The sequence below is a fragment of the Argiope bruennichi genome, chromosome 5 (genome assembly GCF_947563725.1).
Source record: "Argiope bruennichi chromosome 5, qqArgBrue1.1, whole genome shotgun sequence".
In the NCBI taxonomy this organism is placed as follows: Eukaryota; Metazoa; Arthropoda; class Arachnida; order Araneae; family Araneidae; genus Argiope; species Argiope bruennichi.
The window spans coordinates 55,198,103-55,224,251 of NC_079155.1; the positions used below are offsets into that span (position 1 = coordinate 55,198,103).

At 25.5% G+C, this 26,149-nt stretch overlaps 1 protein-coding gene across 2 annotated transcripts; it reads right to left on the reverse strand.

Moving 5' to 3' along the window:
* Positions 1-191: 191 nt before the first annotated feature.
* On the reverse strand, positions 192-25,611 carry LOC129969109 (PMS1 protein homolog 1-like). 2 transcript variants are annotated; one of them, XM_056083519.1, is made up of 14 exons: positions 25,308-25,611; positions 22,718-23,003; positions 22,224-22,358; positions 19,071-19,213; positions 17,680-17,799; positions 15,426-15,569; positions 12,043-12,996; positions 11,447-11,609; positions 10,044-10,167; positions 9,503-9,673; positions 8,338-8,532; positions 6,654-6,775; positions 1,374-1,531; positions 192-397 (listed from the first exon to the last, which is right to left on the reverse strand). In XM_056083519.1, the coding sequence occupies exons 1-14, from the start codon at positions 25,446-25,448 to the stop codon at positions 245-247; spliced, it is 3,009 nt and encodes a 1,002-aa protein (XP_055939494.1). In that variant the 5' UTR covers positions 25,449-25,611; the 3' UTR covers positions 192-244. The 2 variants fall into 2 exon arrangements, with proteins under 2 accessions (XP_055939494.1, XP_055939495.1); XM_056083520.1 differs by lacking the exons at positions 8,338-8,532; positions 9,503-9,673.
* Between the last annotated feature and the right edge of the window lie 538 nt (positions 25,612-26,149).

A 26,149-nucleotide genomic window follows, 5' to 3' on the forward strand; every position in this document is an offset into this window, starting at 1 on the left:
ACAGTAAACCATAAATTTAAAAATTGTATTGTAAGTTATATACATGCTTTTGACTTTCTGTTAATTGGCAACATTTTTGTTTGTAAAATGCAAAACAGAGAGCTTTACACTTAAAGTATTTAATATTTTAAGTTAATAAGCCAGACAAGACTGAAAAAATATATGTAACAAAATATTATAATTTGCTTTTCATTATTTACAACATGTGCACACAGACGATGCAAATCAACCATTGTTACTGACACTAAATAGTATTAAGTTCGTGAAGCTCATGAAGAAATGGTTTGGAATGTAAACATGTCTGAAATGGAAGTGAATCGATTTGCTTCAAAAGGTCTTCAATATCTTCTATCTTCTTTGAGGCAGGGCTTTGCCTAGCAATTCTTACTGCCTCACCCTAATAAATAAACAAACATTGCTTACAGAAAATAGATATTTAATTCAAATGTGATTGGTCTTGATTTTAATATTCTTTATTAAGATAAAGCATAAAGTTTTAAAATTTTAATATATTATAAATTTCAAAAAAGAATAATTTAGTAATTTTTTTTTTTAAATGGCAAATTTGTTATAGATACAAACACAATTTAAAATAAGGGGGTGGGGTAGTTCCAATTTTAACTGAAAAGCTTCAATGATGGAAAAAGTAAGCTTTTCTACTTAATTCAAAGAATAATTTTTAATGTTTTATGATAAATAGAATTAAAAATAGTATTTGGAGTCATATGGGATAACAATTACGGCATAATAAGTATAATATTTATGGTAGAGTGCAAATGAATGCAAAAGTTTTAATGAAAATTACTGTTATTTGCCATTTATATTTATTATACATTGCCAAGCAACTTTAACACAATATAAGCATTTTCTGTTGCATAAATTAAAATGCAGTGTCTTTCTTAAATAATTTATAAGTATAAAATATTTTCAATATTCAAATGCAGATTTTTAAAAAATCCGGTTTCAAATTTCTCAATTGCTTATTTACTTAATTTCATTCAGAAATACAACTTTTATTAAGGAAAGCAACATCACATACCATTTTTGGAACTTTCAAGCTTTATATTTATTAATATGATTTGATTCGTGACTAATATGAATATTTGAAATTATATGAGATTTCTAGAAATGAAGGTGATATTTTTGAGCCAAGATAAGATGATAAATAACTTGCAGTTCTCTCTATAAACTTCCATTAACATCTGAAAGATTTATGAATACTATACACTATAAATTACTCCATGAGGCATATATTTTTGAAGGATCAAAAGTAATTTTGATGATTGCCACCAGCAATTCAGGAGAAGAACCAGAGAAACTTATATATAATGAATATCTTATTTACAGATGGGAGGAGATGAGGAGATGCTTACTTGTAAATACAAAACCACTTTTCCTGGTCTGCACTCAGATAGTTTTGCATTCAAACCTTTTTCTTTAATGAGGTACAAAATTTCTTTTAAATCAGAAACTCCATAAAATGCCATACTATTAGTCATACCAATCAATTCTACTTGAATTTCACTATTACCTGTAATAAAAATTATTGAAAATCAATTTTAATACTTCCATATTCATTTCCAAAAGGATGTGCAAAGATAGCAATTACTATGCTTAGTTTTTCTTTTTAAATTATTACAATAAAGTCAGTCTTAGGAAATGGAAAGGTTCATTTTTAGACATCAACCTTTTTCCAAAAGTGGAAAGCACTATTTCAGCTATTAAAACAGAAGGAATTCAGTTACCATACATAAGTTCCATTTTTACAGTTAATCTTTTATTCGAAATGTATTTACTTACTAATTACTTGAAATGATTATATATTATATTGAAATACAAGATTTGAATATAGTACTTAATTTCTTCCCATCAAATATATATTTAAAAAAAAAAAAAAAAACTTGAATTTGTATCTCGAAGTTTGGTTGGCAGAATTAGTAGGCTAGCCATTATTTTAATTAAGATGAAGGGAGGCAATTTAATTCTTAGATAATAAATGGCTACTTTTTTTTTCTAACTTTAAAATGAAAAATTCATTTTCATAAAAGAAAGCATAACACTACAAATATTGTTTAAGCAAATATTTACTCATCATAATCTATATTATCATCATTTCACACTTATTTTTGTAAAAGTTGTGATGATATTTTGATTACATATCTATTGTATGCATTTTTTAAAATTTCCATGATTCTTTTTAGTACACATATATTTGTGTTTTTTATTGTAGAATTTATTACTGCTTTAACCCTTTATTATCAACTGCACTTAAAAGTAATATTTAAATCAAGCTAATTTTTCGATATATGACTGTTTTTTTATGGTTTACAAGAGAACTCAATGAGTAATTTTGATAGTAAACAGTAGACATAAACTAAAAACAGAAATTAAAATTTTTTAATTATAAATTAATTATGTTATATTAATAATTTAAAAAGTCCCCCCCCCATTTCCTGGGTTATTCCGTACCAAAACATAACTAAGGATGAAAAGATAAAACAGAATTGAATTTATTTGAAAGAACTTCAGTGTTTTGTAATAGAAATTTTGGAAAATGAGAAAAGCTGACAAAGGTACTAAATTAATGCCTTTATCAGTTTTATCATTAGCTACAACTTCATATTTTTAACCACATTTGTTTATATAATTGATTTAAATAATAATATGACATCCACTGTCTATTCCAGATTGAAAAATGAAAGCATTCAATTGAGTTTCAAAACATTAAACCTAAATAACTTAGGAATAAATTTGATAAACATATTTGTGAAATTAAATAAATTTATCAGTATCTGTTGGTAAAGAACTGAACCATATATAAGTAACCAAAAATATAAGCATTATGAAATTAAAATCTACTATTGAAACAATCTAAAATTAAAATTATTTCGGAAACGAAACCAAATTATTTCGAAACAAAACTAAATTATTTCGTTTAACTAAACTAAACTAAACTAAAAATTTCTTTCAGAATCAAACTAAAAACAATAATAAACAGATAAAGCACCATTGTATTTAGAGAGCGCAAATGCAGCTACTACTAAAACACAGATGAATCTAGACAATTAATAATAAAAACCAAGTTAAAAGGGAACATAGAATCAAAATTAAACCAAATAAAATAAGAATCTGGCCTGACTTTCTTAAGGGTCGACCTCTGGCAGGGATTCAAAATAAGAGATTTTTACTGTGAGGAATCGGACTTTTGTCCAACAATACTGAACCAAAAATTAAGGCCTAAGAGATACACCACTTTTACAGAAAAGAAACAAAACAATAAATTAAAAGAATATGACCACCAATATGCAAAAAATACAATAAAATAAAATAAACTATATAATAACTCACATAACCAATTTTGAAAACAAAAAGGAAAGACTATACCAGCAGCAGGTAAAAAATGTTTTTTTACAAAAGGTGTCCCATCTTGTTCATTCTTGTTTCCCGCGCCCTAAACTATTTCTGCTAATGTCATTCAAGCTAAAAATAATTGGAGGGTCTCAGTGCCATCTATTGAGTTAATTAATATGCAACGGAATGTCTATTTTTATTTTAGGCAAAGGATTAATCCCAAATCATCTTTTTTTAAAAAATTAAAATATTAATATTGCCGCAGTTTCTGGAAAATTCATTATTAGCTAAATTTTTAATAAGATTATTTGTTGCTTCAATATAGGAAATTTTGTTATTGCATACTTTTTTAATCCTGTTGAATTGTGAGAAAATTAAATCTTTGAAAATTTTAGAGTTTAGGTTATAATGAAATTACAAAGTTTTGTTATATTAAAGTTGAATTCATCTCTTTTATTGTAGATACCAAATATTGTTTTATCATTAGCAATGTCGATTTTTAAATCCAGAAAGGTAGCTTAAGTTGATTTTTATTTGTTTCTGTTAGAATTAAATCTTTTGGATAACAATTAGTCACAATACTGGTATTATCTAAGTTTATCAAAAGTATGTCATCAATATACCCCTAACCGTTTATTAAATAATATTTAATTATTTTTTTCTCATAGTAATGTAGGAAAATATTGGCTAAAGCACTCGAGAAAGCTGTTTCCATTGGAATGCCCTTTACTTGTTTATAAAAATTAATTCCATTAAAAACGTTATTTTCGGTAATATTAAAATTACATAATTCTAGCCAGTTATTTTTAGTAATAAAACCTTCATTTAAATATTCGTCATATATAAAAGTAATTTTTCATGAGGCAGATTGGTGCATAAATTTTCGAAATCATAAGATTACGTTTATTAATGTTATCTTTAAGAAAATCCAAAACTCCTTTATTACTATTAATTATAAAGTTATCGATTTTGTCCACGATAATTTTTAAGTATTTAAAATCTGCTCTCTAAACTATCCTTATTTGTTCCCAACAGTTAAATTTCATAAAAAAAACCTATTAAAATTCAGATTCATGACTTGTAACACTGGCTGTTATAATTACTATAGGGAAAAGATTTCTTTAAATACTTAAAAATTATCCTGGACAAAATCGAAGATGAAGATAATTTTATAATTATTGGTGGTCATATTCTTTAAATTTATTATTTTGTTTCTTTTCTGTAAAAATGGTGTATCTCTTAGGCCTTAATTTCAGAGGATTTTCGGGTCACGAGGGGTCAATACTGTTGGACAAAAGTTCGATTCCCCACATAAAAAAATCCCTTATTTTGAATGAGAACTTGACCCTTAAGAAAATCTTCAGGCCGGATTCTTAGTTTATTTGGTTAAATTTTTATTCTATTTTTCATTTTAACTTGGTTTTTATTACTAATTGTATATATATATATATATATATATATATATATATATATATATATATATATATATATATAATGATATTTAAACTCTTAATTTCAATTTAATTAATTTCCAAGATTTTATCTTAATTTAGCCCATAATAACTTCATTCTAAAATATTCTCTTATTTCGTGATCCAATTCTACTTTCTTTACTTAATTAATTCAAGAGAAGCTTTATAAAATTGCTGAATCGGCTAAACGCCGACACTTTCACACGCTCGGCGTGAAGAGGTAAAAAAATGTCCAGTAAGCACCTTCTTTTTAAAAGATCCCTGTGTTTCGCTTACACGTGATTGAAATGCATCAGAAATCTCTAACAGAATCTTAATAATATATTAGCACTAAGGAGAAATATTTTCTCTATCAAAATCTAAGGTTATATAAAACAAGGGATAATTTATTTCTCGCTTCCTCTTCTTCCCCACTTCGTTTTTTGTGCTGTACTGTGGCGGACATGCCATGTCCGCGCCTTCTTGTAAATAATCATGCCTGCCACTCGGAAGAAAATAAAACGAAATTAAAACTACTAAGGTTTCTTCATTGCTTCAAACCTGCATTCTACTTAAAACAAAATAATACTTGGTGACATGCACACACATGTGTGCACACACACACACACATATATATTTTTATATATATATAATCAATTTTACTGGAGATTGGTATTTTGGTTCATAATGAGAAATATTTTTCAAGATGACTTATCTTGAATTGCATAGTAGAATTCTTCCCATAAATTTTTCACTTTCACTATAGTGGAATTTATGGTCTATATAATTTTATTTGTTGTAAGTACTTTTCTTTAGACATAATTATAAGAATAATTATAGTTAATTTCAAGATGACTTATATATTATTTGCCTCTCAACAATATTTTAAATTTTACAAATTTAGAATTTTGTATAGATATATTTATTTTGGTTTTATGCATTTTATTGAAATCCCATATTTGGTGCAACAACATAACAAAAAAAAAAAAAAAAAAAAAAAAAGACCATAACTTTAATAAAGTTTTTATAAAAAGAATTCTTTAAAATATAGTATAAAATAATGAAAAATACATTCAAAGAAAATGTCAAGAGAAGAATGCATTTTTTATCATAAGAAAATCATAAAGTATATTTTTATTTTAAAAACAAATTTATTAACTGAAAATTTTATTCATATAAAGCATGTATAGCTAGATGTAGTGATTAAAAATGAATTTGAACTTTAATCTTTTTAATATATCATGCGAAAACAACATTTATATTGAAAATGACAAAAATTACAAATTTATAATATACATATGAATTTAAAAAAAACAGTGACTATATATTGGTCTAGAAATCAATCTATGTTTAAAAACAATTGCAAAACTTAAGAACATTATAGATTTCTTTAGTATATTTAAAACAATAATAATAATTTAAAAAAAAAACTGAAAAAGGAAAATCACCAATAGAAATTTAAAATAAAATTTAATTTATTAGTACTTTTCAAATTATAAAATACTAAAAAGAAATTTTATAGTTTCATAAATTTATAGCACATATCTTATTGATAAATGAAATTAAAAAAAATTATAAAAAAATGCGATTTAATAAACCATATTAAATTTTATTACTTAATTTAATTAGAAGAATAAGACAGTTTTTCATTCATATTTTAGATAAAGTTAATTCACATATATCAAAAAATCATAAAAAACAGGCAATTATTCTAATTTAATTTTTAATATAGAAATCATTAAATGGATTTTATAGGAAATAGGGAAGTGGCTTTAGAAAATTACAAATCAATCTTTCTTAAAAGTCAAATGCAGCATTTAAAGCTACTAAAACACAGAAAGGTTTAATTACCTCGCAGAATCTTCATTTTAAAACCATTAGCAGTTAATCTTTTATCTGAAATGTATTCACTTCCATATTCATTAATAACCTCCATCTGTAATAACACATCCAAAGAATGATCACCTAATGAACTAGAAATAAAAATTGAAAAATTACTATAAAATACATAAAGAATTGGATCTACCACGATTTTGATTTAATAACTGCTATAAAAATGCAATTATTTAGGATTTTTAATTTAACACAATTATTTGCTTAACTGTCATTCAAATTCTTTATTTCCTAATGTGTACAAATATGCATATCCAATGAAAATTTCTCAATATAATTTAGAATGATTTAATTTTGTTATGGTATTAAATAAACTTCTCATTTCCCACAAAATAGAGACAAAGTTTGAAGACCATAGTAAAAAAAATAATTAACTGTAGAACATACATTCTTACCTAGTTATTTTTATTATACATTACACAAAAAATACTAATGCAACAAATTTTGAAAATTAATACTAACATAATAATAAGTAGTCTATTGAATAACACTGGATTTTTTTTTTTTTTTTTACATGCTGAGTATACACTGAGTTTTTAATAGTAAGCATAATCTCTATTACTAAGGGAAAATATGTGTTGGTACTCTTCAATACAGATCATTTGACATGAAAGTAAGAAATTTGGTACAAATAGACCTTGTAAAGTGAAAATGTGCACAAAGGTGTGTGTGATTTTTTAAAATTTAATATCTGAATTTTAATTTATTGAAAATAAAACAAGATTTTGGCATTATTTTGCAATAACTACTAAACATATTATTATCCAAAACTGATCTTTACAGCATTTTAAAATTTAAAAAAAAATGTTTCTTTCCTAAATTTTGGCAATTTTTTAAAAATAATTTTTTTACCTATTTTTAGCAATAGATTGCATTTTTTGCAAAGAATTTCAAATCATTTTCATTATTTCATCCAATATCATTTGATTTTTTCTTCCATTTTTGAAAGTAAAGAAAGATACAATGTTACAATACACCTAGATGTTTAATGTCTATGTTTTTTATATGAGGGATCAAGAAATGAAGTTACAGTGAAAGTTAGAAGATAGATGAACTATATCATTATATTTTTTATGTACTATGATGTCATGATTTGTATGGATGATATACACCATAAATGGAAGATGTGTAGGGCATTTAAATTAACAGAGTTTTGATTTTATTTCAATTGGATGTTTTAAAAAAAGTTGTCTTCTTGAGAAAGTCATGAACATCAATTTCTGTATAAGAGTTTTAATTGAAAGCAGACAAAGCCAATTTTCTTGGTGAACTAAAATGTTGCTCAAACAATGGTTTTGTCTATTTTTTAAAAAAAATTGAGATATTTTCCAAATGAATTAGCATACATAATAGTAAATTAAAGAGTAATTATTAAAATAAAAATAATGCTTTAATTTTTTGCATCAGTTTTGTAGAAAATATTAATACAAACATTACATAATAATATTCACGCACACATATATTAAACTGTCTTCAAAAATATGAATTTTAAAATAAAGTTTGAGCTGTTTATTATTTACCACTTCAAGCAATATTAGCAATAATATATTAATCATATGACAGAAAATAAAATATTTTTTGCCTAATTATTATTAAATTTGAAATAAAATGTTTATTATAAAGTAAATTGGATGATGCTCACCTAGATGTTAATATGAATGAGGATTCTATTTGTTCTGCTTCAAATTCATATGTATTTAATAGCCGAAAATAAATTATTGCTTCTTGTAAGCGATAACTATTTAATAAATAAAGCTTTTCCTTTTTGCAACAAATCCAAATTCCAGGAGCCAAACAGTTAATGATTTTAAAGTTTTCATCATGCTCCTTTTCTAAACTAGAAAAAAAAGTAAAGAGAAATGTTTAGCTTATGAATCACTAATGTTTATATCATATACTTTAAGACTTACAAATAGTGATTAATTTTTAATATTCTTTTTAAAAAAATGACATAATGCAAACAAAAAGAAAAAGAAAAAAAGTGGGAATGCTTTATGTACATAAAATAATTCATTTTAAATATTCCAAAATAAGTTTGTCAACACAGAAAGGAGTAAACACAATAAACATTTGTAATTCATAAATGCATTTTTCACAAACTATACCTTTGTATACCAATTAAAAAAACATTAGAAAGCAAATGAGAAATTTTTGGTACCTACAACCTTCAAATATCTTCTTTATTTTAAAAAAGATTATTTAAGAGATGGTTAAACAAAAAACTACAATGCAAAATAAGTTACATATCAGAATGTCTATAAATCAAGGGGAAAAGATATTAAAACAAATAAAACTTTTCCAGTTCATGTTGAAATCAGAAAATATCCTCATTCTAATTGGTTAGTTGTGTTTTATAGTACAAGAGCAATTTTTGACAATGCTTCACAAAACATAAGATAAAGATGTTTTCATATTTCAATTTTTCATCAACAGTACTTTACAATTTGGAAGCAAGTTTTGAGTGTTTAACAAAAGTTATATGTGAAAAAATGCCTTCAAATAAGCATATTAAAAGCAATATATTAAGAAAGAAAAAAAGAGGTTTGCATGTGGATTTTCTTCCATCAAGTCTTTTAAGGTCCAGGCATATGGCTCTACATTTGGAACAGTTCTGGGTGTAACAGAGAGATACAAATAAATTATATAGACGTGGATAATTGAAATAAAATCAATGGTACACATTTGGTTAAGAATCACATAGAATGTTGATATTTCATATACGGCTAGTATGACAAATATATTGCAGTATTTAATATTAATTAATATGATTTCTGAAATGATATATACAATGGAAAAATTATATTCACCTGGTATTTAAACTGCATTCTTGAAGAAGCTGCAAATCAAAAGTAATATTCTTTTCAATGCATTTCCGTCTCTTTTTTCGTGTACTTTTCCTTGAATTTAATGAATTATTTTTTATTTTACTTATATTCTCTTCAACAATTTTTCCAAGTTTTTCTTTGTTTTTAACATTTCTAAAATATAAAAACTAAGTATTTTCAAATGGAACTCAATAACAAATGATAACTGCTAAAAATGACAAAAAACAACTTTATAAATGTAGCTTGTTTTGATCTTCTAATATGTTTTGACAAAAATAAAACTATACAATTATAAAAAAAAGTTCTTTAAATATAATTCTTAATCTTCACATATAATGGTTTGTACAATATATGTAAAGATTTGGATAAGAATATGGAATTCTTTTAAAGTTATAACATTAGACATAATTAAAAAAAATTAAAAAAGAAGTCACATTTTCATTATTTTTCAAAGATTCATATTTTGTAAATTAAATTCGCACTTTTCTAATGCTTTATGAGATAATACAATTCTTTCACATACTTAGGATAATCTTTAGAAACCATATTTTTATAAACAGCCTTTTCTTCGGATGACAGGCAATTCCATTTTTCACTAAGAATTTGAGCAATCTGTTGGCTATTCAATTCAGGATTCAGCGATGCAACTGCAATAAATATTAGATTCATTATTACACAATGCACAGATTTATAAATAAACCAACAATTATCTTGTTTGTAATAATGATGAAATAAAATTTTTTTATGTATCTGGAATTTTATTATTTAAAAAAAAAATCTTGTGCATTTACTTCAATTTCTTTCATGTGAATGAATGAATGAATAACCTATATTTAAATAAAGAAGTGGCTGTGTGTGTGTTTGTGTATTGGTGATATACAGATTAACTATAGTACTTATAGCAATGAAATTCAGCATATGTAGTCATAATGGTGACTCAATTAAGATTGAAACCCAAATTTCAAAATTTAACGTAGATTTTTAAAAAAATTATTTATGTTGCTTTAGATAATTTTTTACATGCTTTTCCCCATGTTATGATTTCTAATGATTGTAGGGAAAAAAAATTCTTTGCAACAACAAAAAGAATAAACAATTATCAGTCTTAAAGATTTTGTCTTTGACACAATTTATAATTTTTAAAAAATAATTAATATTATTTTATTTAATAAATAATTTGTAATTTCATTTTGTTTAATTTATAAAAATGTTAAGAAATTTTTCAAAATTATACATTTTTTTTCAAAAAGTAAAAAAAAAAAAAAAATGAAAACAAAAGTGATTATTCAAACATAATTCAAAAGAACAATTAAAATATTTTCATTAAATAATATTTAATTATTTGTTTTTCAAACAAGTTCAAAGTGGGTTTTTTTTTCACCGATTAGGACAGTGAAGAATAAAAATTTTCGATTGGTGACATTTCATTTCTTTATTCAGTTGGCATGCTGCCGAATTAGGAAATGAAAAATTGCATATAAAGACTTATGTGCCTTTTTTTATTCTATGTGTCCTTTTTTATTTTATTTAACATCTCTCAAATTTGAATTAATTATGTATTTAAATTAATATAAAATCTGAAGAAAAAAAAAAGATTTTTTTAAAAATGAAGCATTTTTTGCGATGTGTAATTAATTCAAGAAAACTTTTAAGAGATACATAATTATAAGTAATAGAATCAACAATTCTCTATATCTCATACATACATACAGTATTGCTGAAATAAATAAAAAAAATTTAAAGAACAATTCATTAATCAATATATTTTAATACAATGAAAATTTAAAACTTAATTTAAAAAAAGTGTGATATACAATTTTAAGTTCAAAATATTAACATTTATAATACCTACATTGTTTTCATAATGAATCATAGGATCTTGCAAATTTAATTTATAAGTAAAAAATATTATTTTTCAGTTATTACCTTCGAGCCTATGTTTCCGACAAAAGAAATCAAATGGAGTAATTTTCCTTTGAATTACAGATTCTACACATGGTTCTTGTATCTCAATCTGCTCCACGCTATTTCTAGCTTCATCACTTGGCACATCAATTCCAACTACTTTTGGTTTCAGTACAGCAACAGGCTGTAAAACAATATTTCATTTTGTATATTAATATGAAAATATATTTGGCTTTTGTATATTAATATGAAAATATATTTGGCATATTTTAACATATATTTCAATAACAGAAACTTATTCATGATTATTAGGAACTTATAAATCAAGATTTAATGGCCTAGAATGAAGAATTAGACAATTTAAATACATCACAAAATGCTTTGTTTAATTATTTATGCACCAGTATTTTAATATTAGACTACTGTTTGGCTAAAATATTTGATTATGACAAAAAATATTAAGTGCTTGGATGTGAGCATTAGAACTATTATTATTTATTATGTATCACTAAAAATACAATAATTTTTTCAATAATAAAACAGTGTTCAAAATTTCAGGATGTAATATATGAAAATTATTTCATATTTGATCAACAGTAAATGAAAGGACAAGATACCTGAATATTTTCAGTAGGATGTAACCCTCGGGACCAATTTGAAGCTGCTGATGGATCTGATCCATTTGAATCTAAATTTGATTTACTTTTCTGTACTTCCAGAGGTCTTTCTTCAAAACTGGCCAAGTTTTTATTGGTATCCATTGACTGCAATTCTTGATTTCTTTCTTTATTAATTATAGAAAGTGCAGAGACAAAAGAACCCTTATTTGTTCCATTAAATTTCAAACTTTCAGTTTGATCATCACAAGAAGTAACATTGTTAAATGAGCAAGAGTCTTTGCTAATTTTATTATCATTATTTAGTACTTCAGAAGTTCTATGGAAAAAACTACTATTTTCCACAATTGTTTCTGCCATATTTTTCTTTGGTGTTCCATTTAAAGAATCTAAAACTAATACATCATCATTGGCATTATCAGTTTTTCTCTGTACAGTAACAGACATAGAGTTTTGATCAGAAAAGATGTTTTCATTCCTAAAACAGGAATTTTCAGAATTCATTCCATTTTTGTTAGGTATTTCACTATTTTGTCCATCTGAACTGAAATCATTTGATTTATTTTCAGATGAAAAAAATGCTTCCAGAGTATTAATGTGCCTGTGTATATCATTGGGAGGGGTTGAGAATGAAGATGTTTTAACTTTCTTACTTGAAGGAGTTTGGAAATCAATTTTTCTACTCAGTTTTTTACTCACAACAATATTTTCTTTAGGTTTATTATTTTGTCCCCCTGCAATATTTAAATGATTTAAAAGAAAATTAGAAGTGCCATTTTCCTTATTGACAATATTAGAAATATTATGGATACTAGACACTTTTTCTATCTTATCATCAGTATGAATGGGGGAAGTGACATTTGAGATATTTTTGGATTGATCATTAGCTTCAATATTTGCACTAGTGTCATAGAAAGAACTTAGAAGTTTGTGAAGTTGCTCACTTATAATATCCTAAAAAAATAATGAAGATATTAGTTGAAGTGAAAATAAAAATAAGACAAAAATACTAACTGAAAACAATATTAATCTTAAATAAATTTATTTATAATCAGATAAAATTTGAGCTTTTTTTAAAAAAATGAATCACAATGCTATTTTCTAAAAATAAATTTAAAAAAAACATGTTAATGAAATTTACAATCGCAAATTTCAAGCTATCATGTAAGAATATATATATATATATATATATATATATATATATATATATATATAATCATAATTTTTTTAAACTCTCATTTTAAACTTTTCTAGCTGGTAAACGAAGTTTTGGAGCTCGACCGATTTTGAGATGAAATAACAGCTATGATGTTATAGTTCTACATCAAGCTTTTAAAAATGCATGTGCTGCCAAAGAAGCATATGTAATAATAAAGCAATACTGGGAAAAGCAGGTCAACCTTTTAAAAATGCATATGCTTTCAAAGAAGCATATATAATAATAATAATACAATACTGGTAAAAGCAGGTGCGATAATGCGATTAAAAGACGATGATGAAAATTGCCTTTTATGCTTTATTCATTGCCTACACGATTTCGAGCTTCAAAACAACGTCAAGTTCTCACATGATAAAATGAAGCCTATTACACTTACAAAAATTTTAATACTATACTGGTTAAGAAGCATTAATGCAGCTTAACAGCGATAAACATCAATATCATGAAAGCATTTGTAGTGATTTCAGTTTTATATAAACAAAAAAATTAATCTACAATAGCTAAAAAATATAGAATCATAAATAAAAACATTTATTTATACTAATGAAGGCCATTATATACTAGAAATGTGAAAGTATATATATATATTTAAGAAAGAGAAGTAAAGAATCACTGTTTTCTATTACTGAAATAAGCAGAATCCTATTATAAACAGGATGTGGATAAACATCATAGCCCAAGTTCTTGTTTTCAAACCATTAGAAAAAGGCAAATACTTTCTGATGGAAAAATATTTTAAATGCTGTGTATATATGTATATATATATATATTTGCTGTTTTGAACCATTAAATATGTTGAACAAAAATTACAAAATCTAAATTTTTATATAGTCTTCTTATCCTATCATCCATATTTAGTATTCATGCCTCAGCCATGGAAGAGGACAGTTATTCTTCAAACTGATACACGAATGGTGAATATTGAGCGAATATTGTGCTTAATAATAAATTGCTGAATATTTTTTCGAACTGTGGTTCCATCACCTCTGCCTCTATAAACTGCCAATATACTTCTGATGTACCCAAGATTGATATATGGTGTGTAGAGTAAAAGTTTAAAATCAAAAATAGCTTTCCCTTGGACATTTCATTTTGCCAGAGACAACAATCTCATTGCTCCCAAACAACACACCATACTAATTTACTTATAGTCAATAATTGGGTAATATTGGTTGGAAATAAAAGAAACCCAAGATACATCCATATTGCATTTAATAGACATTTAGAAGCTCTTAAAGATTGATAAATTAAATGAAAAATAGCAATTAATGTCTCTAAAATTGAAATAGTTATGTTTCATAAAGTTCCCTCCCCCTCTCCGTAGTTCCCTCAAATTGAAATGCATGCAAACTTCTCGCTGCTAAATTTTGTGCATTAAATAGAAACTTTCCCTATCATATGTCAGAATTCAAAAATGAACAAGGATACAAAGATATATTTAAGATAATGTCTATATGAGTCCAGTAATGACTTACATCTATCCAGTCTGGGGACATGTTGCAAAAATTAACTTAACCACTTGCACTGATAAGGCATGCCATACATATCAAAATGCTTATGTCACAAAATCGCCAGTGATGTGATGTACACGTCGGAAGGCAACTATCACAGAAATAAAAGTGATGTTCCTTGACCTTTAGACTGAGATTATTTTCCAATCTATAGTTTGCAGGAACATATGTTAAGATGAAAATTAATTCATTTAGAAAATATAAATCTTTTTTCAATTTCTATAAGGTATTGGATACTTCATGTGGTATCCCTGCAAGTTCATGATTTCAATTCACCAGTAGTACTTATTTCAAAATGCAACAGATTAAAAAAAAAAAAAAAAAAAAAAAAGGAAGAAAGAAAAACTTAGAAATTGGCTGGCAGAATTATTTTTTAAAATGTTAATATTTATTTCACCCTTAAAAGATGAAGTATGAAACTTAAATAATTGCTGTTAGTAGATTTATAACCTATAATATAGGTACTAATTTATAATTTGATACAAAAATAATATTTTAAAAGAAATGATTTCATTACATAACATTTATCTCAATGCAAACATAAAAAAATTCATCAACCAAATATTTGGAATAAAATGTAAAAGAAGCAGAAAATATCTGAAAATTAATATTAATAACTTTCATATACATGAAAATAATTTGCATCGACATACCATATTATGCAATAGAACAGTAGTTTTATTTGGTTCTAAATTGACATCAACTTCAGCTGTTGGCACTTCAATGGATATGAAACAAACTGGATAACGGGACTTTTGGCCATCCCCCATACTTTTACAATAATATTCCTTTAATAACTAAAACACAAAATATATTATTGACATAAAAAATGTTGCTCACTAAAAATAAAAAATGCTTTCATTTTGAAAAAGCCATTTTTAATAAGCAGATTTTTTGCTAGATATATTGGCAATTTTTTACTGATCACCGAAAAGTAATTTAGAGTTGTCCTAGAGAGAGGCATTAAATTTTAATTAAAAGTTTTCAGTCATTTTTGACTTGCACCATTTTAAGGATATTGTGTTTAAGCTAAACTCTGTGCCTTTATAACTTACTAGTTACACATTTGTAATATGTTTTGTTTCAAAATTTGAGCTTGGTGTTGTATTTTTAAGGATTAGATAAATTGAAGCAGGAAATCAAAAAGAAATAAAGAGAAAAAGTAAAAAATAATAATAACAATAATCACTGATGTGTATATTTTTTCCAAGTATGCATTTAGGAATTTTAAACACAATAATCTTACCTCTCAAATTCCAATTGACAAAAGCACATGTTGTTTCAATACAATTATTACTAGATATTAAAAGATGTAAGGAAAAAGTAAACTTTACTGGGATTTATTAAAAATTTCCAAGAAAAATATATGGTTGCAATTGAACCAGCTTTAAGGTCACATATTTTGTAAAATTTTAAATATTTCTCTCATATATTTTTTACTGTTAGCTGCAAGCACTCATTAAAGCATAGTAAAAATAACAATATAATTCTTAAGTTTAAATAAATTTCATAATTTTAACAGAATAACATTAAACTATTGCTTTTTAATTGAAGAAATATAATTATTTTTTTTGAGACAAATAAAAAAAAAACATTTTATTTTTATAAAACTTTTACCAAATAAACTAAAATGATGAATGCTTATTTTGCCTTAAAAATTGTGTCAAGAAATCATTTATGTTTTTTGAATAATTAGAAAATTTGTACAAGAAATGCTGAAAGATATTTTAAAATTCTTTTATTCACTGTATTTCATTCATTCAGCTTTAAACTGAGAATTAGATCTAATGTTTAAACTCAAACAAAATGAGCTTTATAGAAATATGCCACTTTGAACAACACTTTTAACCACGAATTTAACATATAAAGGCACAATTCACATAAATTTCTGTCACAGTTCTGCTTATATAATATAAAACTGAATTTATTTTTATATGAAATTATTTTTTCAACACAGTTTTGCTATTTTAAAAATCACTGTAATCACAACACATTTCAAATACTAACCACTCACTTTGAATCAACCCACTTATTAATGGAGAGAAAAAAAATTTAAGCACACTTTGCTAAAACAAAAAGTACTTTAATGAATAATCAAGAAATGTAAAAATGTCTAAAGCTCATAAAGTTACTTAATAATAAAAAAAAAAAATAATAAAAAAAAAAAACTTCTACCACAAATTTCACTTGGAAATAGTTTCATATTAGCATCATGTCCAAGATGAATTTTTATCATTAACTGAAAGGAAATCGTTTCCAATATATTATAATAAATATAGCATATGATATTACTAGTGATAGATTTTGGCACTGCAAATGGAAGTAGTACATTCCTACTGTGAAAAGGGGAAACATTAATTTTCTGCATATTAATAAATCAGATATTTAAATGAAGTTAATGAAGAAAACAAACAACTTTGCTTTCATAATCCTTTTCTTGAAACAAATGGAGTTTATCTTTCAATCAATTAATCTTTGATTTGATAAAAGTATCATCAAATAATTTTTGATTCTTTAATTGTCTTAAGAAGTATCCAAATACGAGAGGAACAAATAAAAGAGTGAGTAATAATTTCATTTTATTTTTTGGAGAGATAAAATGAAGAATTCTTTTTTTTTTTAAAGATAATTTCAAAATGAATAAACGTGACTTTTCAATATCTTCTGTGGTGATTTTTTTCCCCCTTAGCAATTTTTGAGAGGGGGTGAGTGGGAAAAGAATGACTAAATTATTTTTTTTCTCCATCCAGCTGGGAAGCTAATCGCAATGAGCAGAATCTTCTATTTAACTGCATAAAATTCATCATAATAAAAAGAAATAATAAATGAATAATAAGTGAATGTATAATAAATGTGTGAATGTATAATATGCTACAATAAAAGAGAATAAATTATTATTGAACATACTTTATCAATACATTTTATTCGGACCGGTCGTTTATTGACAGCTACAATACTACGACTTGATGAAGTTTGGCCACAGACTGGGGAAGCATTACACTTTGGTAAAAATACTTCAATTTTTATCTATAAGGATAAGAAAAGATTGTTAAATTAAGTACTTATAATAAATTTTCTTTAATTTTGACATAGAATTAATCATGAAAGTTTTATTTCTTTCATGATTGATGATTATTTGTTTCCTTTAATTAAAATTAACAGAACCAATATTAATAGATTTTATTATGCTAAAAAGTGCTAATACACCATTTATCTTCATGTAAAATAATTATGCCTTGAGCTCTATAAAGAACTGGAGAAATAATTCAGTTCCAGTATTAGATATACCATGAATTTAATAGAAGATTTTACAGTGAAAAAGAAAAAAAAAAATACAGAAATAGAAACCTACTGAAGATATAAAAAAATCAATACTATATGGTATATTCATTAGAATGACAAACGAACATTTAGCTAGAGGCTAAAAGATAAGTGGCAAAAATTAGAAGCAAGATTTTTGTTTTGTTTTTAATTTTATGAAACAGAAATATTAAGAAGAAAAATAAAAATGGAATCTACAAGATACCTGGTTTATGAGCTTTTTTCAAAATTTTAATAAAAAGAGATGAATTAAAGTCATACACACACACATAAACATTTACACTCAAAGGCAACAAAATTGAATTCAATTAATTTTAATAAGCATAGATTTATTAGTCAGATTTTAATTTAATTGGAATATTTTTGTCATTAACTGATTTTATATTTTATTGAAATTTTCATCTTATTAAAATTATAATAAGTGCCTCAGGAGAAAGTATTTAAGGAATATTAATGTCTACAAATATATTTCACAAAAACAGAATTTAGAAATTCAAATGATAAAGTTGTGCATGTTTGAGGTTCGAACTCGCAACATTAGGGTTCATAGCCGAGTAACAAAGCCACTAGACAAAAGTGTACACTCTTCTCCGGAAGTTGTTATCTGGCTTATAATGTTACCACCACAAAGTATAACTGAGGAAACTAGAATCACTGAAAAAAGTTAACAGTGCAATATTTGAATGAATATTTTACAAGTAATATCAGATTTTGTGAAGTTATTTTATATTTACAATTATATAAGAATATTTAAAAATATTTAAAAAATAAAAAAAACTAGAAAAATTAAATTTAAAAAAAAAAAAGCGTAAATGCAGCAAAAATCATATTGCACATATCATGACTTTTTCATTAAAAAAATACAGCAGATAAGAAACAAACAAAAAACAATCATTTTTCTTATAATCTCTTGAAGTTCGAAACCTTGAAATGCATTTAAAGAATTATTTATTTTCTGATAATGAAAACTAAAATACTTGAGTTTCCTCATCCACATATTCGCAATTTTCCATATAATCAACAACATTTCCAAGAGTTAGACGTAATCCATCAATTGCTTTGTCAACAATTGATTTCTGCCAGATAAGATTTCGATTATGGTAAAAGACGAATCTAATTCCTAAAGAGTTAAACAGAAGAAAAAGTAATATTAGCAATTAAAAAATTGAAAATGCAAATAAAATTTCAGATAAATATCTCACAATAGAAAACTTAAATAAAATTTTGATTCAAGCTGTGATTCATTGTATATTTCTATATAATTTAATGTTAATATTAAATGTAAAATTTCAAAAATACTACAAATAATTTAAAATGAAAAATAAATGTCAATATAAAGTATGTCAGCTGTATCTTACTATTATTTATGAAAGCTGTATTCAAACACATTATTGTATAATTTTTTAGAGTAAAGTTTAAGCATGTTTACGCTATTGTCCTCAAAGAAAATGCCACAAGATGACAAGGGCAAAAGAAAGAGAAAAAAAATCATCAGAAGTACCAAATGCTAACTCCCTGAAAAGCAAGAATGAGGAATGAGTACAGCTGACTTAGCATGCACATACAATTATCTACATCAACAATTTATATCATCTTAAAGAACAAAAATAAAATTGAGGAGATTGATACTTTAAGGGCATAAATAGAATTATCATCAATAGCCAGATATTCTAGATAAAGTATTAAAGATTGCTTCTCAAATGAGCAACAAAATACAAATGCAAGGTGACACTATTAATAAAAACACGCAAAGATCATCAATGGTTAAAGAAGAATAATTTAAAACAAATTGTGGGTGGTTTGAAAAGTTTAAGAAAAGGACCAACATCTGTAGCATTGTGAGGCATGGAGAAGCAACAAACTCAGATAAAAAAAGGCAATCAAGATCTTCTCTAATATAAACATATGAATTCTAAGAGTTATCAGCTGCAAAAGGTTTTTAATTATAATGAGGTGAGTCTCTTCTGGAAAAAGATACCAAAGTGAACTTATATTGCAACAGAGAAAAGGGCATTGCCAGGTTACAAGCCAATGAAAGAACATATTAAATTGCTGTTTTGTGAAAATGCAAATAGTAATTTGAAAATCAAACCACTGCTCATTTGCCAAAAGATACCAAAATGAACTTATATTGCAACAGAGAAGAAGGCATTGCCAGGCCATACACCAATGAATAAACATTTTAAATTGCTGTTTTATGCGAACGTAAGTAGCAATTTCAAAATTAAACCACTGCTTATTTACAATTCAGATAACACATAAGCATCCGAAGAGCAAACCAACTAAACTAAATGTCATATGGAAGTTTAATAAAAAGGCCTAGGTGATACATTATTTTTTTTATAAATAAGATCAATAAAGTGCTTGGTATGTACATAAAAGAATATCTGCTTGAGATAAATTTGTATTCTGTGCTTTTTTTTTTTTTTTTTTTTGTTGTTGTTGTTGTTAAGGATGGTTTTTCTTTATTCTTGCAAAAGATCAAAATAATACCCTCCTTAAAGAAATTCATCAAAATTTAGTTCCTATCTTCTAATACCATCCTTTATTGCAGCCCATGGACCAGCAGATCATCTCAAATTTTAAAAAGCTCTATAATAAAGCACCATTCTTTGAGTATTGCTTTGAGGAAACTGATGACAACAAACTTACTATCAGAGAGCTTTGGAAAGGCCACTTTCACATCGTTGTCATATTCAAAATGATTGACAAGGGATGGAAGAGGATAATCAAGAAACCTTATTACTATATGGAAGAAACTTTGGCCAGAAAATGTTGCTAAAATGCAATTCCCGAAGGTTTAAGAAAGTGCCTGCAGATTCTGTAATGGATGTGATTGTGCCTCTGGCCAAGATTATGGGACTAGAGATGAATAGCAATAACATTACTAAACTAGTACAAGAACTTAATCAGGAGTCGACAAACAAAGAGTTTATATAGCTATATACTGCGTCACATCAAGAAGCTGTGGAGGAGATTTTGTCAGGGAAGAAGGAAGTAACATTTGAAGAAGGGAATAATTTTCGTGGAAAATAAGAGAGATGCTGAAATCATAGGAAATTTTTGCATTGTATGTTAAGAAGTATCACTCTAATAAAGCAGGAGCTGTGTGAACTACAAATTTATTTTACAATAATTTTGGGTTGCATTTTTAGCAAATTTTGAGATACAGATAAAAACAAATTCTTTAGATAGCTTTATTGTAAAAATGCATGAATTATAAATAATAAATTACATAATTAAAAAATTTTTTGGAATGAAACATATTATCCTTTTTATAATGAAAAAATTGTTTCAGTAAACAAGTGTTATGTATTACGAATAAGATTTAGAAATGAATTATGCTCATTATACAAGGTTCCACTATATATGTATCTACTTTTATTGACAAAAACAAGAATACAACATTTTCATCCAATTATTTGCTATAAAAGAATTTTCATGCTATTAATTATTTACTACAAAGAAATTTGCCCAATAAGACCAAGGCTCCTCTACCCTTTTGACAAGTGTAAAACATAATCAAATTAATATCCACAAAAATATAAATATAAGAAAAAGAATGAGTATTCCATTTTCGAAAATGTGGTTTCCATCATTAAATTGCACCATCCCTTAGTTTTGTTTTCCTTGCAATAGTTTTAGAGTACCGAAAAAGATTTTTTTCTTTTATTTCAGAAGATTAACTTGAACAATTTTACAACAGTAACAAGCAGATTGATTACATATCACTCAAAAGGACCACAGCTATTTTGCAAAGAAAAATTGCATCTCTGCCACTTTATTGTGGGCTTCCAAAATTCATAAAAATCTAAGTGGTCATTGCAATGAGTTCTTGTACAGAAAAGATTGTTTATAACATGAAAATTCTTGCTATTTTGTTTATCTTATTAAAAAATACAAGAAGTTCAAGAAACCCTCTGCTGCAGTACACTTTTTCCTTTCTCACACACATATATCGGTAGTATATATTGTCTTACGAGTAAGGGGCCTTATTTGCCATTAAAAAAAGCTGACCTCCTGGTCAGTCCACAATTTTCTATAAACATTCTAATAATAATGAAAAAGACAAAAAGTAAAAAAAACTACAAACCACAGAAAAAAATACACAACAACCTTGAAATACTTACTAGTTAAGATGCAACCAAATGCAATTAAAATATCCTCAACCATTTTTATTTCTTCTTTCTTTTTCTTTTCTGCACGGTATAACTGTTTTCTTACAGGCATGTTGTTGAACAAGTTTTTAACAAGTACAATTGTTCCTAAAATGTAGAATGCAAATAAGTTATTTCTATGAACACACTTTTATCATTCAAATAGTTAAGAGCATCCCCAAAAAATTAAAAATTTACTTAACGTTGAGTTTTTTAAATTTTAGAATATAATAAAGTTTATTTAAAGAGATATTGATAAATTTTTAAATTTCTGAGAGAAAACAAAGAAATCATGCAAAATAACTGAGCATTAGAGGCGATTTTTGAATTCACAAACAAAATTCAATAATAAAAAAAGGAAACTTGCCACAATGAACAATAAATATCTATATCAATTAATATTTCATGCAATTTTAGTACATAATCATGATTCAAGCAATGAAACAAACAAACAAACAAAATTTCACCTTGATTACAAGGACATGGCTTTGAAGACAAGATATTTCCATTATGATCAAATGTGTAAGTATAACCAAATTCTTCATTTGCTGTTTTTGTAGTTATTTCCAAATCAGCAACTGCACATATAGCAGCTAAAGCTTCTCCTCTAAATCCATAAGTGTTTATTTTAGTCAAATCTAAATGTGATGTTATTTTAGAAGTGCAATGAGGTTTTGCGACAAATTGGATGTCATCTTTAAGAATTCCACCACCATTGTCTTTTATTTCTATTTTCTCCAAACCAAAGTTTTCCTATAAAGGCAAAAGAAATGCTACTAAATTTCAGAAGTAAATATAAAAAATATTTTTTAGAAATAGATCAAATTAAGACATGAAGCATTACATGTATCTATAAAACATATACTACGATATGGTGATGAATTTATTCAAAGCAGTATTCCACTTTTGCATATTTTCAATCAGTTAAATCTTTCATATAACATATTCAAAGAATAAAATTTTTACAAAAAGTTGATATTAAGTTGATAGTGCTTAATTTTCTTTAGAACCTAATTAGAATCTCGTTTCAGACATTTAACTTCATACTCATGTTCAAATAGAAGGTTGAAATTTCAAGGTTTTAAGTGAATGGGAGATCATAGATATTTAATTTCAATAATAGTTTGAGAAATTTAAAATTTTACTAATGTCATTAAGGCCTATTTGCAGCAAAGCAAATATTTTACAGCAAGTTCTACGAAAAAATACAACTAAATCTTGACTGAACAATTAAAATGCCATCATTACCTAAATGAGCACGATGCTATAAAAGGGAGGCACTAAAATAAATAATAATAATAAATAAATAAAAAACAAACAAACAAAAAACAAAGAAGAAAAGAAAAAATTATTCTTGAATTCCAAACAAGAAAAGGTGTATTCAAGTACAACATAACTAAAGAACAACCTTGAAAAAAATGGATATACATACATAGTTAATATAAAACGTATTTGGTATTAATTGATCAAAATTTTTAACTTTATTGGAAGAAATAGGAACAAAACTGATATGGAAAGTTGTGCTCTAAGTGTTAAAAGTCTTTGAAAAAGAAAATAATGAGAAGAAATACACAAACTCTATAAAAAGTAAAGTTTACCTGATTTATTAAATTGTTTAAATAAAAATATTTTTCAAAATAGCATTGAGAACTTATACAGTATTCTTATTTATGTTACATTGTTTGTAAAAATTTATTGGTCTTTATAATGTCCCACTTAAAGACAGTATAAAGAAAATTAGGTTGTATTCTATCAATACCTAACTTTTCTCTTGAACTATAAATTAAATTTGAAATTCTGATGTGGAGGTACCAAGATTTTTTTTCTTTCAAATATTCCTCTATTAAACAAACATAATTTCTGCTTAGAATATTCTTATAGATTGCTTATAGATATAATTAAATTTTGATCTTAATAAGATAATTATAAGTAAAATTTAATCTTAATAAGATAATAAATCTAAATTGATAGATAAATGAAGAGCATGCTATCACTAGGAAAGTCAGATGCAATAGAGAGAGAACAAACATTTAGATTTATTTGAAAGTATGGTGATAGTTACTAATGAATTTCGAAATAAAAAGATATTTTCTTTTATTCATAACTCTATTAAAGTTTATAAGGAGAATCCATCTTTGGACAGAATACATCAAAATAGACAGTGAATATGGATTAATAAAAAAAATTAATTACTTCATTTAACACAAGTGTAATTTATCCCACAGCTAAGTTAACATAGGGATTCTTCAATAAGAAAGCATGAAATTAGAAAGGAAATAATATGTTTGACCACAGCAAGTACTTTTAACAAATAATGTTTGATACCTATAAGATAAGGTTCAAGACAAAAAAGGAATTAATTTCTTTAATGCAAATATTTATGAATATGACACTATAATAAAAATTATTTAAGCAAAGGAATACAGCATTATAACAGATTTCACCCTTCAGTTTATAAAAAATAAGATTCTCAACTGTATCTATAAAGAGTTAATGTATAGATATATGAAATATTACAGATAACCACAATAATAAATAGCACTTTTCTTTTTTTATAATTTTTTTTTATTTGGAACTAAATAAATAAAACCTGTTGCAAATTTTAAGCTTAAAATGATTTTTTAAGCCCTAATTAATAGTAATAAAATAATATATATGTATTCAGTTTTTAATTGCATAATTAAAAATTTTTTAAAGCATCTTGAAATAATAAGCAAATTCTCGATGGAAATAATGAAAGATAAAATGATAATTTGTCACCAAAAAAATAATGCATTTCATAAAATCAGAATGAAATTAACATATCAAATATAAGAAATTGTAGTAATCACTAAAGATCTATGAAAAGCATTTAAAAAAAAGGTGGGGTTTCTCTTTATAATCAATTAAAAATTAATGTATTGAAAATGTCAACATACGCATATCATTATGCAATCTTTAACTATTAAAAAATATTTATTTTTGTCAACAGTGAATCAAAATTATTACAGATTTTCCATAACAGCACCTCTTCAAATGCAGTACATAATATATTTTGATAATTTATTCAGTGCTTACTAATTTAATTTCAACACTTGTTGCATGACTATCAAGAGCATTTTCAAGTAATTCCTTGACAACACTTTGAACAGAAGTTATCACTTGAGTACATGACAGCAAATGCGACGATGACTTTGGAAGTTCTTTTATTCGACTCATAGTTTCATACACAACGTTGAATTAAACTAAAAATTGAAAAGAAAGTTTATAATATCATGAAATTTTCCAGAGATAGTCATATTTTTTAAATGAAAGAGACAATTCCAAGAATTTATTCATTGAAAATATTATTAATTCGAACTTTGTTTATAAACAAATTCAATCCTGGCGCGGTATATTCACAGTTGAAGTTAAATTTGTTTAACTTTTTTAAGAATGGCACTAAAAAAGTTTAGGAAGTTTTGGTAATTTTACTGAAATTATCTAAGACCAAATATCTTTTTAAGAGTGTGTTAAAAAGACTTTTAATTTTATTATGTGGCAAAATAAAAAAAAATTATTGCTGAATTCCTGGACCCACGGCCTTCTTATGTTAATAATTAAAATAAGAAGGCTTTGGATCATAGGTTCAATCTGTTAATAAAACAATAAAGAATTCTTTCTCTATATAATGAATTAACATTAATTATTGTAGCTAGTCAAATGATTCTGCATATCTGAGTGTGTGTGTGTGTGTGTCTGTGTGTGTGTGTCTGTGTATGAGAGAGACTGTGTGTGCAACATAGCATCCTTGGGGCTTCTTTAGAGAGATGATGCTAGAACATTGTCAAAATGTAGAAATTCTTATTAATTTATTTTAGATATGTTATTAAAGTTTTACATTTTTTTACTGTTTTACAAAACCTTCATTGCCTAAAAAA

What these genes read in the sequence shown, in the direction of transcription:
- LOC129969109 (XM_056083519.1), bottom strand. Translation starts at nt 25,448, where the DNA reads ATGAGTCGAATAAAAGAACTTCCAAAGTCATCGTCGCATTTGCTGTCA. An exon ending in ATGTGGATGAGGAAACTCAA is followed by an intron (nt 17,800 to 19,070) that starts GTATTTTAGTTT and finishes TTATCCTTATAG; the next exon opens with ATAAAAATTGAAGTATTTTT. An exon ending in TCATTCATATTAACATCTAG is followed by an intron (nt 6,776 to 8,337) that starts GTGAGCATCATC and finishes TTTTATTTCTAG; the next exon opens with TTCATTAGGTGATCATTCTT.